Source organism: Dendropsophus ebraccatus, chromosome 1 (assembly GCF_027789765.1).
Source record: "Dendropsophus ebraccatus isolate aDenEbr1 chromosome 1, aDenEbr1.pat, whole genome shotgun sequence".
Classification (NCBI taxonomy): Eukaryota; Metazoa; Chordata; class Amphibia; order Anura; family Hylidae; genus Dendropsophus; species Dendropsophus ebraccatus.
The window spans coordinates 132100209-132118582 of record NC_091454.1 but is presented as its reverse complement, the minus strand read 5'-3'; the positions used below and the strand labels follow the sequence as shown (position 1 = coordinate 132118582).

Below are 18374 nucleotides of genomic sequence, written 5' to 3'. Positions count from 1 at the left end.
TGAATAAAATTTGTAAACAATCTCATTCACTATTTATTTTTGTGTTTTAGGCTTGCTGTTTTTCCTTTCACACTAGTAAGCTCTGACTTTATATTGTTTTATAGAGATTTTTCTTTATTGAAGCCATGATTAAAAAGATATTTCATAAATTTAGTTCTGTGTTACAATTTTCTGAATTTTGTCTCATGAAAAACATCAAGCAAGACAGTATGGTATATGGGGTCACCCTCTTCTTTATTAAGAGCAGTACGTTATAGACTTATAGGTGGAAAAACAAGTTTATTGATTTGCACAATAGTTTTGTTTTTACATTCAGACCCCTCTCCCAATCTTCTCTTTCTATATGATTATCAGTGGGTTTTACGCTTCTGTTCACCGCTACAGTGCTGTCACAGCTTAATTGTGAGTCATATGGAGAATGAAGGGATTTAGCGACTAGCACCATTTCTGGGTAAGGGGATTTTTCATCTTTAGGATTTATGAACCTCTGCGTATATACTGCATAAAGGGGACAAGACCAAATCATCCCAAAGCTCATTAGCCACTGTGAGGAATAAAGCTTTGCTTGTTTTACCTTAGAACAAGATCACCAGCATGATAAATGTAAGCTCAAATATTTGTAACAATATAACCGTGGTATTTCTGTAGACTAGGTAGACTATTAACTGGCCACCTATATGAGTTTAGTCAGGAAGGAGGGAGATTTTGTTATTTTTACTAAATTGATAACAATAATTGACAAACAGTGGGGTAGATTTAACAATGTACTTACATCAATTTATTTACATTATAAAATATCAGTTTTGGGGCAAACAAAATACAGTGGTACCTTGGTTTAAGAGTAACTTGGATTAAGAGCGTTTTGGTTTAAGAGCTCACAGTTTTTCAAAATTGACACTTTGTTTAAGAGCATTGCTTTGGTTTAAGAGCTCCCTGTACTGGGTGGGAGGGGGAGTGGAATGGTGTGCATAGCGTGGTCTACAGCACTGTACTCTGACCCAGGAAGTCTCCCTCACCTTCCAAATCATAGAAGATCCACTTCAGGCTGGGGCTCACATCAGGGGACAGGACTGTGGGGTAATCCCTTCATAGCTGCAACCCCTCTCTTTCCAGACAGAGTGCTTTATTTATAAGCCCACATATACCCTACTCTTTCCTTCATACTCCCTGCAGTCTTTTTCAGCCCTTGTGTTTCCCATCCTCTCCATTCCTGCTATAATGTGCTTGCACTTACGCTCAGCTATACACACTGCTCCTATAATGTGCCTGCACTTACACTCAGCCATTCACACTGCTGTATAAAAAAGTTTCTGTCATTGTCCTCCTGCACAGCTGTGATTGTCACTTCCTGGTATCGACAATCTGCGTCTGTTTTTTCATGTTTATGCACTTACTATACATTATACTCCACATGCTGATTGTTATACTATACAGTAACTTATAATATCACATATTCAGCTGTATCTAAATGTTTGTTTCATTTGTTTTACATTTTATTCAGAATAAAAAATTATTGTTTATGGGGTGTGGAACCAATTGTCTGCATTTCAATGATTTCAATGAAGCACAGTCCCAGAATTAATTATGCTCGTAATCCAAGGCACCACTGTATTAATATATGTAGCTTTCTCTGGTAAAGTGAGTGGGGATTCATGTTAATGAATCTGACTGCGGCTTGTCTCTCCCAGAGCAAAGTGGTAGAGTACTGATTTTCCATCACGTCTGACCACTATCTCCACTGACGTCTTCTGTGAGTCGACAGTCAGGAGAGCCCCACACACCTTATACTGATAGCCGAACCTGCTGTAAGCATGGAGTACAGATGACAAAGATATAAGGTGTATGGAGTGATCAAACATTTCAGTAAATAGATTTAAATTTGGCAGAATGCAACAATATATAATTATAGTTCAGTGAATTGTTTAACTACTTCTAAAAATTAGCAAACTTGCCGTAAGTTCGGGGTTCGCATAACCCCAATTGATGATCATTTAAATCTCCCTGTCTGGAGAAGGTGGATGCAGCCCAAGGGCTGCCTGGAAAACATAGATACAGCATCTAACTAGGCTGCACCCAACTTCTTTAGGCACCAGGAATCAAGGCGGCTAGAGGTTTGCTCATCTCTAATTACTACTGTCTTCAAATTCTGAATTAACATGCATTATTCTTGCATTGACATTGACATTAATCTGCCATAAGCCATCCCTAGGCTAGGTTCCCTTATAGTGTTTTGGTTAGTATTTCTGGTTTTGGCCAAACATACTGACCAAAATGCTACTTGTGAAACCAACCGAACTGGGAACATTTTAAAGACACTGAGGATTGTTACATATTTTCCCTACACAAAAATGCTTTAGGTCTAGGGACAATAAAAATAGGTAATGTATTAATCAGAATTTCCCATGTTTTTAGACTGAAGCAGGATATGATGCATTCTAATTCACAGGGAACTCAATTGTCTTCTTTTGGCAGCAGCCAACGTTATCAATCACTAGCTTTATCACTGGAGAATTGAGTGAATGTATTACTATAGTTATCTGTATTTTAATGGAAAAATATGTCTGCACATATGCAAGTATGTTGTAGTAGACTCTGGTGTGTGGTTTCTTCCATCAATGTGGCAGTCCAAAATAGAGTTGTAAACCTAGGTTCGCACCTTGTTCGTTGTATAACCAGACAGTTGCCAATGACTACAATAAAAACTGAAACTTTTTTGTGTACAGTTTTAATAAAAAGGAGTGTTGAGATATCGCTGCTAAATATATGCCAAAGGAACACCTGTTTTACATGCATTTGTCTATTAAACTCCATAGCATGTTTATTAGGAGCATACGTCAAGTGTACACTACAAGGCTGGGTTCACACACAGTATATTTCAGTCAGTATTGTGGTCCTCATATTGCAACCAAAACCAGGAGTGGATTAAAAACACAGAAAGGATCTGTTCACACAATGTTGAAATTGAGTGGATGGCTGCCATATAAGGGTATATTCACACGGGCGGGCTCGCAGCGAGATTCTCGCTGCGAGCCCAGCAGGTCCTGGCAGTTCCCATACACTACATACTTGCTGCGGTCTAAACGACCGCAGCGAGTATGTAATTATACCGCCCTTAACCCCTTCTGCTCCCGCCCGGCTCCCCCGCTGTAAGCATACATTACGTGTCCTTGCTGCACGGGTCCGGCGTCCTGCTCTCCCGTCCGGCCAATTAGTGTGTCGCCCAGCCGCAGCCACTGATTGGCCGGACAGGAGAGCAGGACGCCGGACCCGTGCAGCAAGGACAGGTAAAGTATGCTTACAGCGGGGGAGCCGGGCGGGAGCAGAAGGGGTTAAGGGCGGTATAATTACATACTCGCTGCGGTCGTTTAGACCGCAGCAAGTATGTAGTGTATGGGAACTGCCAGGCTCGCAGCGAGAATCTCGCTGCGAGCCCGCCCGTGTGAATATACCCTAACAGTAAATAACTGCCATTATTTCAATATAACAGCCGTTGTTCTAAAATAACAGCAAATATTTGCCATTAAATGGCGGCCATCCACTCAATTTCAACATTGTGTGAACAGAGCCTTTCTGTGTTTTTAATCCACTCCTGGTTTTGGTTGCAATATGAGGACCACAATACTGACTAAAATATACGTAGTGTGAACCCAGCCCAAACAAGAACAACTCTTGCCTTATTTTGTACATGTTTTTCAACTAGATATAAATGCGCTGCAGATTAGATAATCTCAGGTCAGTTCCAAGGATAATCCTCAGAAATTGTCCCCATCCCCCTAAACTAGTGAGAAAAATAACTTGTTGAAGTGGTGTCTTCATATATAGGGTCTGCCTAATTCAGCCAGCAAAATTGTGAAAATAAAGATGACAATATAATAAATAGCACTAAATAAAACACAATCATGACTATAGTGCATGACCAAGCATCTTATAAACTGTAAATGGGATGGAAAAGTAATGAAAACAGGGCACATCTACAGACACTTTGCATTCGCTGCCACTTAAACTTTGCCATTCAGTGTTTGTGCTTGTTAGGAAACATGTCCTGTCAAATGGAAAAAAAAGGGCAGGGGGATGCGGGAATATAATTAACAGCATATACTTTTCTATCCTCCTGCCCCTTATTGCCACTCCCGGGTCCAACTGCCAATGTCCAGCAGCTCCTCCAGCTGCATGCAGAGTGACTGGCTGCTCAGCCAATCAGTGACTGGACACTGCCCCAGTCACTGACTGATTGAGCGGGCAACTGATTAGTCGGGCCATCTGGAAGAGCCGGCTATGTGACATACCTGAATTCCAGCCAAAAATTACAGCTGGCAGCCATCAGCAAGACCCAGAAGCAAAGTACAAAGGCACAGGGATGGGTAAGTATACCTTGTTTATTAAGTTCCCCCACCCCTCTGCCAACCTGCCTGTTTTGAATTTCACAGGACTTCTTCGACCAGACTTTTGAAATGTCCTTGGATTATTTTTAATGTCACATAAAAATAAATGTCTGAGGAATCATGAATATGGATTTCTACATTAAGGCTATGTTGACATAGCGTAAGAGACCGGCCGTTCCGTGACCAACCGATCTCTAAAAAGATCATCCCGGACGGTATTGCAATACTGGCCGGATTATCTTTTGGGCCTCAGTGTTCTGATGCGAGCGCATCTGTGCGCGCCCGCATCAGAACTTTACACTGCATGCTATGGAGCGAGCAGCCGCATCCAATTGCTCCACAGTGTGCACTGACATGGTTTTCTGCGGCCGCTATTTAATGAACAGCGGGCGCAGAAAACTGATGTGTCAGTTGTTTGCAGTGCCGCAAGGGATCCCGGACGTAGAGTATAGTTTTATAATGACCTTGGTTTTACGAAAATATACGTTGTGTGAACATAGCCTAAGGCTGCATTCACTCGTTCCGTGTTCCTCACAGAGCACGGACGTGGAATGCCTGTAACGGACTTTCCCCCCCGGGCAGCATCTGTGATAAGATGCTGGGAGCGGGGGAACTGTACAGATATGCGCCACGCTTTAATGAATCAACCGCGTGGCGCTGTAATTACAGCGTGGCGCAGATCAGTACAGTTTCCCCGCTCCCAGCATCAAATTACAGATGCTGCCCGGGGGGTAGAGTCTGTTACAGGTATTCCACGTCCTGAGGAACACGGAACGTGTGAATGCAGCCTTAGAATATCTGCAAGAGCTAAAAATGACATGTCTTTTTTTTTTTTTTTTTGACGGTAGCAAAATCATCAACATGGAATCTGTGAATGGCTTGTATAAATATTTGGAGTCTCAGTCACAATACATTTTTCTTGAGATCTGGGCTTTTGCCAGTTTGTTTAGAGGGATGCGGATATCCTCACTTAAAGACACATCTGTGAGAGTCATGGAACTTTCTAAAATGAAACTTGCTTTTAAAGTGATTTGTACCATGAATTATTAGTTTAATATGTGAAAAAAGCAGGGCTGTTGGTAGCACCAGGTCGGGGATGGGTTGCAGTCCTTCCGCTGCACCAAACAGAGGCAGGATAAGGGAACAATGGCGACACATCTTAGAGTGGCTGGAGGAGGAGGAGGAGGATGGAGCTTTGAGGGAGACCTCAAGCCTCCTCACAGATCCTGCAGCACAGGAACAAAGAGAGGAGAGAGCCCTCTGTACCAGCAGGCAGGCATCATGGTACAGTAATCCCTCAACTTACAATGGTCTCAGGATACAATATTTTCACCATATATGAACATACAATGTTCCTTTTTGGACCATTGTAACTTGAGACCAGACTCAACATACAATGCTATAGTCAGTCCAGATCTGCAGGACATGTAAAAAAAGAATAGCTGATCGACTAATGAAAGTGGCCATTTTACTGGTAAAATCCCAGTATTAGTGAAGTGCAAGCACTGGTTGGCTGTCTGGTATTTCCTCTCTACAGTATAGTGCAGTGATTTTCAACCAGTGTGCCGTGGCACACTAGTGTGCCGCGACACATGGTCGGATGTGCCGCAGGGAAATTTCCTCAAACTATGGTGCCCCTGTGTTTTGTTCCCCGGCAATGCGCAGCGATCAGTGGCGGATTATAATGTGGGCGGTTGTGTGGTGTGCTGCGGCGGGCCGTGATGCACGCATCCAATCAACGTGTGCGCTACGGCCCAGCTGGTGGTGCAGCAGTGCACCACGCTCACGGTCTCCGCTGATTGGAGGAGCACGTCCGGGCCCTACGGGTGGCCAGTAGGTGAGGCGGACAGCAGAGGCGACCATCTCAGAGGAGGTGAGGAGGAAGGGGGTGGAAAAAAACCTGGGGATGGGGGAGAGAAACAGCGGAGAGAAGCAGGGGGGAGAGAAGTTTGGTGGAGAGAAGCAGGGGGGAGAGAAGTATGGTGGAGAGAAGCACAGGAGAGAAGCAGGGGGAGAAGTATGGTGGAGAGAAGCACAGGAGAGAAGCGGGGGGAGAAGTATGGTGGATAGAAGCACAGGAGAGAAGCAGGGGGGAGAAGTATGGTGGAGAGAAGCACAGGAGAGAAGCATGGGGGAGAGAAGCAGGGGGAAGAAGTATGGTGGAGAGAAGCACAGGAGAGAAGCATGGGGGAGAGAAGCACAGGAGAGAAGCAGGGGGGAGAAGTATGGTGGAGAGAAGCACAGGAGAGAAGCAGGGGGAGAAGTATGGTGGAGAGAAGCAGGGGGGAGAAGTATGGTGGAGAGAAGCATGGGGGAGAGAAGCACAGGAGAGAAGCAGGAGGGAGAAGTATGGTGGAGAGAAGCATGGGGGAGAGAGGCACAGGGGAGAAGTATGGTGGAGGGAAGCACAGGAGAGAAGCAGGGGGAGAAGTATGGTGGAGAGAAGCATAGTGGAGAGAAGCAGGGGGGAGAAGTATGGTGGAGAGAAGCACAGGAGAGAAGCATGGGGGAGAGAAGCACAGGAGAGAAGCAGGGGGGAGAAGTATGGGGGAGAGAAGCACAGGAGAGAAGCAGGGGGGAGAAGTATGGTGAAGAGAAGCAGGGGGGAGAAGTATGGAGGAGAGAAGCACAGGAGAGAAGTAGGGGGGAGAAGTATGGAGGAGAGAAGCACAGGAGAGAAGTAGGGGGGAGAAGTATGGTGGAGAGAAGCACAGGTGGGAGAAGAAAACAGGCCCAGGTTTCACACTGAGTGAGTATAAATACATTTAGAATCTATATTATTAACTATTTGTATAATATGTACTGTTTAGTGTCATTTTGTGCCATTTTGGTTGGTGGTGTGCCCCAGGATTTTTTAAGTATAAAAAGTGTGCCGCGGCTCAAAAAAGGTTGAAAATCGCTGGTATAGTGTGATACTACATGTCATGCACTGCTCTTTATCTGTGCCAAAATGAGTTGCGCCTTTGGGCATCAGGTAAGGGCGGCTTCATTTTATATTTCTGGGAGCCTGTATGATTGTACAGGAACCTGAAAACGCTCCAGTCCTCTACATAGAAAGAAATTTACAGCAATTTACTCTTGTAGCTCTTTCTGACTGTTATATGTATGGACTTGCTGTATCCATATTACAAATAATAAGTGAAAGTAGCTATTTAAACATAACTTTTATTATATTATGTCTAAAAAACAGCAAAGGTGATTCCTACACCAGGTAAAATAACCAAGGTCACAAAGAGTGGACCTGGTCAAATATATTCAGTCAGTGATTGGCGTGCATATGGTAAAACCATCTGTCTGACTAAAATTCCACAGTACAATTCAATCATATACTAGAGCACACTAGGTCATATAAACCACATGAAGTGTTCCAGTACCACACCCGTTCTCCCAACTCGTTTCTGCCCCCCAAAAGTTATACAAATCACCAATATACACTTATTACCAGAAATGCTTATAAAGTGCCTTTTTTCCCTGCACTTACTACTGCATCAAGGCTTCACTTCCTGGATAACATGGTGATGTCACGACCTGACTCCCAGAGGTGTGCGGGCTGTGGCTGCTGGAGAGGATAATGGCAGGGGGACACTTAGGGAAACAGGGCACTGGAGGGACACTGAGCATCCCTCTGCCGTCATCCTTTCCAGCAGCCAGAGCCGCCACAGCTCTGGGAGTAGGGTCGTGACATCACCATTTTATCCAGGAAGTGAAGCCTTGATGCAGTAGTAAGTGCAAGGAAAAAAGCTCTTTATGTGCATTTCCCGTAATAAGTGTATATTGGGGATTTGTTTAACTTTTCGGGGGCAATACAATACTTTAATAAAAAAAATTGCCGGACTTCTCCTTTAATGCAGGGGTAGGGAACCTTGGCCCTCCAGCTGTTGCAAAACTACAACTCCCATCATGCCTGGAAAGCCAAAGCTGTTTTGTCTGTCTAGGCATGATGGGAGTTGTAGTTTTGCAACAGCTGGAGAGCCAAGGTTCCCTACCCCTGCAGCCACCTGAATCCCTTTGCGATAAACATATACTTAAGAAATACTGTTTTCTAAGTCTCTGCTAAATGAACATTCTAGACGAATATAACCTGCTGATAGTGTCCCTGGTGCTATAAGGGGCTGACGAGGAAGGTATGTGGGTTACCTTCCTCCTCGGCGCCAGTCCCGCACTGTTGGTTGGGGTAAACTCCGCTCTGGAGCACCGTTAGGAGCACTGCTATGTCATCTGGCCCATCCCCTCAATTGATTATCATTGGAAGGGACAGGCTGGATGACACGGCAGTGTTCCTAACAGTGCTTTGGAGTGGAGTTTACCCTGGCTAACAGTGCCGAGGAGGAAGGTAACACACATAGCTTCCTCCTCAGTGTCCCTGCCACTATAAGGGGCTATCAGCAGGTTAGATTCATCTATGTATTTTAGGTTTAAAAATACACACTTGTTTTTCTATTAAAGCATTAATTTGCAGTAAAAGAAAAGGTAGCGAGCCTGTGTACATCTCTCCTCACCAGTCATGTTTGACATTCTGCATGAAGATACATTGATCTTGTTAAATTCACACAAAGCAGTGGATCTGTTATTTTTATGGATGTTAAAGACAACAGAGCAGTGTCTCTTAGTAAATGTGTGCTAGGATGATAAGGTAGACCCATTCAACAAGTGACAGCTATCTTTATAGGAAACTGTAACATGTTGACTTTATGTCTGGTCTGTATGCTGACAGGTACCGGTGTATTTCTTTGTTCTTTATATTTAGACCTGATTGCAAAGACAAGTTCCAGAGTACAACTACATTTCATGTATAATTTAAAGAAGTAGTCTAGGCAGGGAGGGGGTGGGTGAAAAAAAATTATGTGCATTTACCTCCCCAGCTGCAGCACTGGTCCCAACTGTCTGCGGCTTCGATCGATAGTTGCTTCCTGGTGTAGAGAGGAATTTGACTTTCCTGGTGTAGGACTTTGGACATGATGTTCCAGGCCTGTTCAGCCAGTCAGGTTGTTCTGAGAGCAGTGGTGCCAGAGAGTTAACCCTTAATGAGCTGTAGGAGGCTCCAAATCATTGAGGTTAAGTCTCTGGCACCAGCGCTCCCAGAAAAAACCTGTCAAACTGATACAGAGGGCCACTGGAAACAGGAGGTAGGAAGGGAGGAGGGAAACCACAGTGCTTTGCCACCACCGGCTGGTGAGAGTCGTTGTACACAGATACAGGATAAAACAAGTTAGCTGAAGTAGCAGCCGCAAACAGGTCATCGATGGCTGCAGGACATCCACTCACCCACTCCTGTAGCTGCGGAGATCTGTCAATGGCTGCTGCTTCAGCTAACTTGTCTTCTCCTGTATCTGTGCACTGCTGATCTGTGTCCTCTCGCTGACCGGAAGTGCCTAATACACTAAGTGGTACATCCTCAACATCGCTGAAGGCTGGGGCAATGGCAGAAAAATGGTGGGGTGGTTGGTGTATCTTTGCACCGTGGTAGCTGAAATCATTAGCTTTATAAGATGCACTGATAGATACATAGGTATAGATGGATACATAGATAAGCTAAGATAGATACATAGATATAGTATCACTATTACAGTACATACAGTACATAAGTATCGCAAAACTATAAAACTTGATGAGCCTTAAAAGATTAACTATGATAGTTGGAATATCCCTTTAACACTGACCTTATTCCAGTTCAGGATTGAATCACTTATAACAGATTGTACAGGATCTTTGTGGATCCTCCTCACAAAGGATTACCCATAGTTAGATATATGCATTGGAAAACAATTTGCAAGGTTGAAAAAGTCCACCAAGCTCTACACATTAGTCTACAGTGTAAACCCAAAGAAAGACAAAACTACGGTGCAGTCCTAAGTTGCCTCATATTTAGAGAGAAAAAATAAAGGATTCATACCTCTTGTACAGCCGAAAAATCAGTTTTCACAACATCTTCTGGCAGAGAGTTTCATAGTTTAGGGGCCTTTTAGATGTAACAATTGTTAGCCGTTCGCGGCTGCAAACGGCCAATCAGTAAGATCGGTACTCATTTCTAGTGCCTTTAGAAGATACAACTAGTCAAGTGGCCAGACCACATGAACGATCACTGTACCATTTGTGTGGCCATTTAAATACAAATTCTTTTACACAGGTAAATTCTTTTACACAGGTAAAACATTTATTTAAGGCCAGCTCGAAAGATACGGTCAGCCAAGGATTATGCGCTTTCCGGCTCCTCAGTTAATTACGATTATCGGCTGAAGGAGTGTTTTTAGCAACGCTTCTTTCCTATACATGCAGGAGATGTTCCTTTATCAAGGTTACATTTCTAGGTATGAACAGGTCAATAGATCTGTAGTGTACTTTCTATCTAGCAAGCCCATTCAATCATCATTACAATGTTTGTGTTTTTCCTCTAATGCTCAGCTGTTTGCGCTACATGTGTCTACAAGCTTGTTAGAACTCTTCAGCCAGCCTTTTTCCCTTGTCAGTACTGTGGTGTACTCCTCTCATACTGCAGAGGTACAATAGTTGGGACAAGGGGAGCAATTATTAACATGTAGTGCTCCAGTTAGTACACTGAACAATAGAGTGTCTACCCATGCCGAAATATAGATTCATGGCACTTAAAGTTTAGAAACTATTTTGTTTTTTACTTTTTTATATGCAGAATTGTAAATATATGAAAGTATAAAGTCATAATACATCCAAGCCACATATAGTACTGTAGTAAATGGTAGGGCAATCATGACGTTTTGGCCCAGTAGGACCTTTCTCAAACGTGACCTTTGTGTAACAGGAGCTGAAAAGTGCTAACAGTTATTAGTTAACAAGCAGTCTGTTAGTACCTTTATATTGATCCTCCATTCTGTCCTTTTTGGAAAAAAAAAAGTCTTATTTTTTAGGAACGATGTCACATAGGCATCTGTGACACTGCTAGTATCCGCCTCTGTTATCCGCCCACTGCCCTCAAGGCCGCAGCTGTTTCCTCACAAAAAGATTGACAGTCCTCTCATCTTCAGCTGATGAGCCAGCTGTCAATCTTTCTGTGAGGAGTTAGCGGTGGCCTGGTGATGGAGAAGTGGTCGGAAAGTGGGGTGGGCACTAGCAGATTTACGGACACTGTATCAAAAAATTACATTACAAAAACTGATGATGATGATGATGATGATGATGAGGATGAGGAAAACAAGCTGCCAGATTAAAGGTAGAATGAACAGTAGTATTTTCACAAGAGGCAGTTACATAGCACAATATGGGTGGTGAAAGAAGCCTTGATTTACCTTTCAGGCACAGCTTGGATCCTCTGAAAGAAAACAGGCTCACTTTTCATGCATACAGTGATTGGCACATTAGAGAGCATGGACTAGTAAAGCCCTGCCCTGGTCTATTTGCTGCAGAAAAAAGAAATCCTCTAACAGCCAATAGCACTTTGCAAGGAAGTGAGACACCTAGTAGACATTACGTACATAGGTTATCACATAGAGAAAATATCTTTCAAACCACAATGTCCATTTAAACCTAATTTGCTACTGTTTTAATCAAGACTCAATAAGATGAGATAAGATGGTCAGGGACAATCCAAATATATTGCATATAAGCCTATATTTAGTCTTGTCATTGATATTCGTTAAGAAGATCTAAATGCTTTCACAATTTCATTGTTCTATATAAATATCAGTACCTTCTTTACAGAGAAGTCTATTGTCAGTACACAGCTGTATTGATTTCAGTGGAAGCCAAGCCTCACCATTTGTGATTTTCCCAAGTCGAAACCTAGGAGTAAGTGAAATGTTTGCCAGCATTGTGCATGAAAACGTGTCTGCCTGCCTGTCTGAATGGGGTGTGTTCATAGAATTTCCTACATTATTATTCTCATTTCCCCTTCCACTATTTATAGACTTGACTTATACAAATGACTCAATGTGGCAACAAAAAGTTTCAAGACATATATGAAAAGACGCTGATGTATAAACTATAATGGTTTACCCAGCGCAAAGTTAGATACCACTTGGATATGTCATCATGCAGTCCAATGTAAATAGTCGGAATGGACAGAATCATAAATTGTAAAGTGTGGTAAGCGCTTTTCACAACATTTAGCATTTGTGTGGGATTAGAGAACAACGCCTATACACAGACCCTTGCTGATGTCTGAAGAGGTACTTTTTGCACTAGTCTATTCACAACACTTTATTACAAACAAGTAGGAACAGTCATTATCAGGCAGATACATAGTGTGCATTATAAATCTTTCCTTTAACGAGCCTTTTAATGTTAAACTGTTTTTTTTCCATTTTTTTTTTTTAGGCTTTGGAGCAGATGTGCCAACTACAGGTATACCTACTATACCAACTGCAACTGTAACCACAGCCAAACCTACTGACAAACTATCTACTCCAGCAGTTACTCCAGCTAATACAGCTGCTACTCATACAACAGCTAAAGCAGCAACTCCTCAAATAACCACAGCGTCTGCAACAACTAGTAAGCCGTCTACCACAGTAAGAAGCAGTCCACGAAGTAACACAAGAAAAACAACTGTCAAGTTGACCACTGAACAAGGTGGAACAACAAGTAGTGGAGCCCATCATGGAACCACAAATGTCAATAATCCAACCACAACAAGTCCTGCTGACAATGCCCCCCAACCATCAGGCCTGCCAAAAAGTTCTACTGCAGCCCTAGGTAGCAGTACTGTAGGTAAGAAATATATTTCTACATTCTAAAAAAACAGTAAAACATTATTACCCCCATACTTTTAATAAAGGGGTAATAAAAAGAAAAGAACACAATTGAATGGAATATTAAAGGGTTATCCTATCTCCTAAAAAACATAGCCCTAGCATAGGTGAAAAGTGTGTGAACGGGTGGGGGGGGGGGGGGGGTCTTAGGGGGTTGGGTGCTGAACCAGCACCTCATGGAGCAGGGGGAGTCAGGACTCCATTCTGGAGATCTCAAGGGGTTCCAGAGGTCAGACACCACAACACCCCACCCTCCACACACACATAATCAGACACACTAAGGGCCCTATTCCACCAGACGATTATAGTTTGCATAATCGTTAACTATTAACGATCTCAAACGACCGCTATTGCGAAAGACCTGAAAACGTTCACTCATTTCCATGGAACGATAATCGTTACTTATGATCGTAATTGCGATTGTTTTTTCTTTGCTATTTATTCGCTATTGCGTTCGTATCTATTGCGAACGGCCGAACGATGTCTTATTCAATGCGAACGTTTTGCGAACGAGCAACGATAAAATTAGGTCCAGGTCTTATAAAGCGATCAACGATTTCTCTTTCGGTCGTTAATCGTTAACTGCATTTCAACCGAACGATTATCGTTTAGATTCGAACGATTTAACGATAATCTGAACGATAATCGTCCGGTGGAATAGGGCCCTAAATTTGGACTATAAGTGCATCTATTATAAGAATTACCCCATACTTGACAAGACCACATTAGACATTAAAGGGGGACTCATCTTGGCACTGACAGCTTGCTCAGCCAATCACTTGCTGAGACAGGACAGAAGGAAAACAGTGATTGGCTGTGGGGGCTGTCACTGCCTAGATGAGTCTTGGAAGTGGGGGTGGGATCATTCAGTGGGTAACCCAGAAACTGCAGAAGGATATTATTTTCTGTGCCATTGCAACACTATATCAACGGTTTTCCCATGCCGGTCTACCCCTTTAAAGTGAATTGGGGGGGGGGGGGGAATCAAGATTAAAAGGGTACCTCAGAGTAAAGGTTTTTGTTTGTGTGTGTTAATACATTGTTTTAATAGAGGTGCGTTATACTGAGTTTTGAAAATGAAAGCAATATTTGTAAATTTTGCATTTGAAAACACTATTGTGTGTTGAAAATATTGTAACCTGAGGTCATAATAACTTGGACTAAATAAAAAAAAAACATGAAACAGAAACAATTTAGAAAAATATATATATGTTTCAATATATGGGTCTAATCCATAGTGATTCATTCACTTTAAGTGTCCTATTACATGGGGATATTAGGTCCAACAATCAGCCAACAAATTAGCAAACAAAAATTATTTTTTTAGGTTTCTAAGTAGCCATGGTATTAACTGATATTATAAAATTAGATGCTTGCTGAATATTTGTAAAACAAAAGAACACAGCTACAGTATATTTCTTTTTGGCGTTCCTCAGCAACATCATCACAGCCACCAACCACCGCAGAAAATAAAAAAAATCCTACAACACAACTTGCTACAACATCACCTACCTTCTCAAGAACATCAGAGCCAAGCAAAGAATCAGGTGTTACAAACTCCAGTACCACAAAGACGTCCAGCTCAACAGTATCACAGTCACCGTCTGTGACAATTCCAAAAACGACTGCAGAATATTCTACCACAAGTTTGGCAAAAGAGACTATACCAGTGACAACACAACATGTGATCCCTAAACAAATGAATTTAGAGAATATTGAGGTAAATATAGTTTTGGATTTGAAAACTATATATAATATATATATCCTGTCCTCTCCTCTATTTTTTTTATCTTGAGATAGTTTTAAAGTTTTAATATATGGTCATTTCACTCATGTTTATTTATCCCAGGTGTGATCACAGTCAGGGTATGTTCCCACTACAGAATAAGTGGCGGACTCCGATTGAAGTCCTACCTGTCCTCTAATTTCAATGTCAACTCTTTGGGCTGATATCGGATGGAGAATTTGTTTTCAAATATCATTGAGTCTATGGGACAGGCTAAGCTTCAAGGAGAGTCCGCCACACGGCCTCTGCTTGAAATTCCACCACATATTCCGTAGCGGGAACATACCCTTATTCAGCAATTTCAGTGCATTGGTTCTGAACAATGGCAGGTATGCCACAGTATTTTTTGTGCTCTAGGCATATAATGCAAATTACCCCAACTTTGGGACAACACAGCAGATATAGCAGATTTCTTAGGTATGATAATACCATATACAGTGGTGGCATGGATTACGAGCATAATTCGTTCCGGGACTGTGCTTGTAATCCAAATCCACTCTGAAACAAACACAAATTTTCCCATAAGAAATCACTGATATGCAGACAATTGGTTCCACACCCCAAAAATAATGTTTTTTTTATTCTAAGTAACATGTAGAACAGATGAAACAAGCATTTAGAAACAGCTGAATATGTAATATTATCAGTTACTGTAGAGTATAGCAATCAGCATGTAGAATATAATGTATAGTAAGTGCATAAACCTGAAAAAATCGCTGATCATCTGGGCAGCCCATAGGATACAGCAGTGTCTGCTGCTGACGGTCCTATTCAACGGAGCGACGGCAGATCGTTGCTGTATCAGTCGCTTGTTTTTCAACATGTTGAACGATATCGGCTGATCGTTGCACTCTATTCCACGGGACGATTATCATCCGTAGCGGCCGATAGCGGCCGAATATGGCCGATAATCGTTCTATGGAAAAGGACCTTTAGTCTCCCAGCTCCTGTTCAGACTTGCCAGGAAATCTGGTGTCTTTTCGAAGGGGGGGGGGTATGGTGGAATTGTTCAGGTCTGGTGTGGAGGTGTTAACCAGTCACAGTATGTTTATGTTTTAAGCAGTTAAAAAAACATGAAAAACGCATTTTAGGCAATGCTTATACATATAGAGAAATGCTTGTGGCCCAAACCACACTCCCCGAGATGGTGCGTCCTCAGGTTTAGTGCCTAGGGCAGGAGCAGCTGTTAATACAGCCCTGGATGGAGCTGCAGATCCCCATAATGCAGTAGCATAGTACAGCAGGCTAGAATATAGTAGCAGGGCTGCTGTCAGAGGTCTGTGTGGTCACATGACAGCAATGGGGAAGGTGTGTGTCTTCAGCATGGACCAACTAGGAAGTGAGAATCACAGGAGGACAGAGACAGAAACTTTATATACAGCAGCTGTGAGTGGCTGAGTGTAAGTGCAGGCACATTATAGCAGCAGTGTGTATAGCTGAGTGTGAGAGCAGGCACATTATAGCTGCAGCGTGTATAGCTGAGTGTGAGTGCAAGCACATTATAACAGCAGTGTGTATAGCTGAGTGTGAGTGCAGGCACATTATAGCAGGAATGGAGACCATGGGAAACACAAGGGCTGACAGAGACTGCAGGGAGCATAAAGGAATGAGCAGGGCATATGTGGGCACATAAATGCAGCACTCTCTGTCCGGGGAGAGAGGGGTTACAGCTATGAAGAGATTACCTCCACAGTCCTGTCCCCTGATGGATCTGCCATGATTTGGAGGGTGAGGGAGACTTCCTGGGTCAGAATACAGTGCTGTAGACCCCCGCTATGCAGACCATTCCCCTCCTTCGCTCCCCCTCCCACCCAGTACAAGGAGCTCTTAAACCAAAGCAATGCTCTTAAACCAAGTTAGAATTTTGAAAAACTGTGAGCTCTTCTTGCAAAACGCTCTTAATCCAAGTTACTCTTAAACCAAGGTACCACTGTACGTATAAATAATAATCATACAGCCAATAAATAACACCAGCATACAACAGACAAATATTATTACCTTACATTTTTATCATTTTGCTGCTATCAGCATTGTAAATAATACTAGTGCAATGAAGGACAGGCACTTTGGGGGGACATTTACTAAGGAGTCTAATGTGTGTGACTCTTCTAATGAGGATTGGTGTATATTTTTTTTCCAATATCTTGTGCCTGATTTTAAAAAGTGGCAAATTATAAATTGGGCGCTAATCCCGGATTATGCGAACTTTTGGGTGAATACTCAATAATTAAAAAAAAGTTGCACTTAAGAAAAATTTGCTGAATACTGGTTCATAAATAGAACTAAGGGTCCATTTACACAGAAAGATTATCTGACAGATTATCTGCCAAAGATTTGAAGCCAAAACCAGGAAAGGATTTGAAAAGAGGAGAAATCTCAGGCTTTATTTTATGGCTTTGGCTTAAAATCTTTGGCAGATTTTCTTTCAGATAATCTTTCTGTGTAAATGGACCCTTAGACCAAAAATCTAAAAACAGGTGCAAAGTCCTTGATAAATTTCCTCTATAATCCCACCATATCATAACCATCACACAATGACTGAATAAAACCACTGTTATGTAATAAAAATCAGTATATCAAGACCGACATTATCAATATTACCACCAGACAATGACCACACAGTTTAACAACAGTGTCTGATTATCTCCATACTGCTACTTAACAAATCGATATATATTTATGTGTATACATACACACACAGACCATTGCCACCCTATAGAGTTACGATAAAGTGATAAACAGGCTCTTCAAACTATATATGTGATTACATTCAGTTACATCTAGTGATTCACAGGAGGCATCTTCTCTGACTGTAAACATTCTCTATCCTTTTCTCTTCTACATGACTTATCCCATCTATCACTCTGTTTCAAACTTCATCTTCCCCTTAAAGGAGAAGTCCGGCCAAAAGTATTTTTTAATAGGTTATTACTTATGGAAAGTTAGACAAATTCCTAATGTACATTAATTATGGAAAATGCTCATATACTGCTATTTCTCTTAATTTAGTAGATCAAGGAGTTGTCAAATTCTCTCAAAGACCGTGACGTCACAAATCAGGTGTAATTCCTATGGAGTGTCCAGCAGGGGGCGCACTATATGTAAAAGCCTATTGAACTGTACTGTCTATGAAGTTTTATATAATGGAGTGTTAGATGGGGTTACAGTACCCTATGCTTTATTGACTGAATACGTTTATGGAATACTTTTGGGAGCATGTGTCCTTGCTCCCCACGGTATTCCATAAACATGGATGGCACTGAGCAGGGAGGGAGAGAGGTGTTGGTGCATCTAACTATCTCCCCCCTCCCTCACTGCTTGGTGCTGTGGGCACATACACACTGTACTACTCCTCCCATCATGTGCTCATAGTATAAGCACATGACGGGGGAGTAGTACCAGGGCCAATTACCAGCATCCCCCCCAGCCCCACCGCTGCACCACCATTCACATCACCAGATGCCGGTGCTACTGCACAGTCGTTCA

At 42.4% G+C, this 18374-nt stretch overlaps 1 protein-coding gene across 1 annotated transcript in view; it reads left to right on the top strand.

Moving 5' to 3' along the window:
• PODXL (podocalyxin like) overlaps positions 1-18374 on the top strand; it is a 58796-nt gene that overhangs the window by 17642 nt on the left and 22780 nt on the right. Inside the window, exons 2-3 of the mRNA XM_069979047.1 lie at positions 12669-13061; positions 14539-14822. Of these exons, the coding sequence (XP_069835148.1) occupies positions 12669-13061; positions 14539-14822 (677 nt within the window). The remainder of the gene's footprint in view (positions 1-12668; positions 13062-14538; positions 14823-18374) is intronic.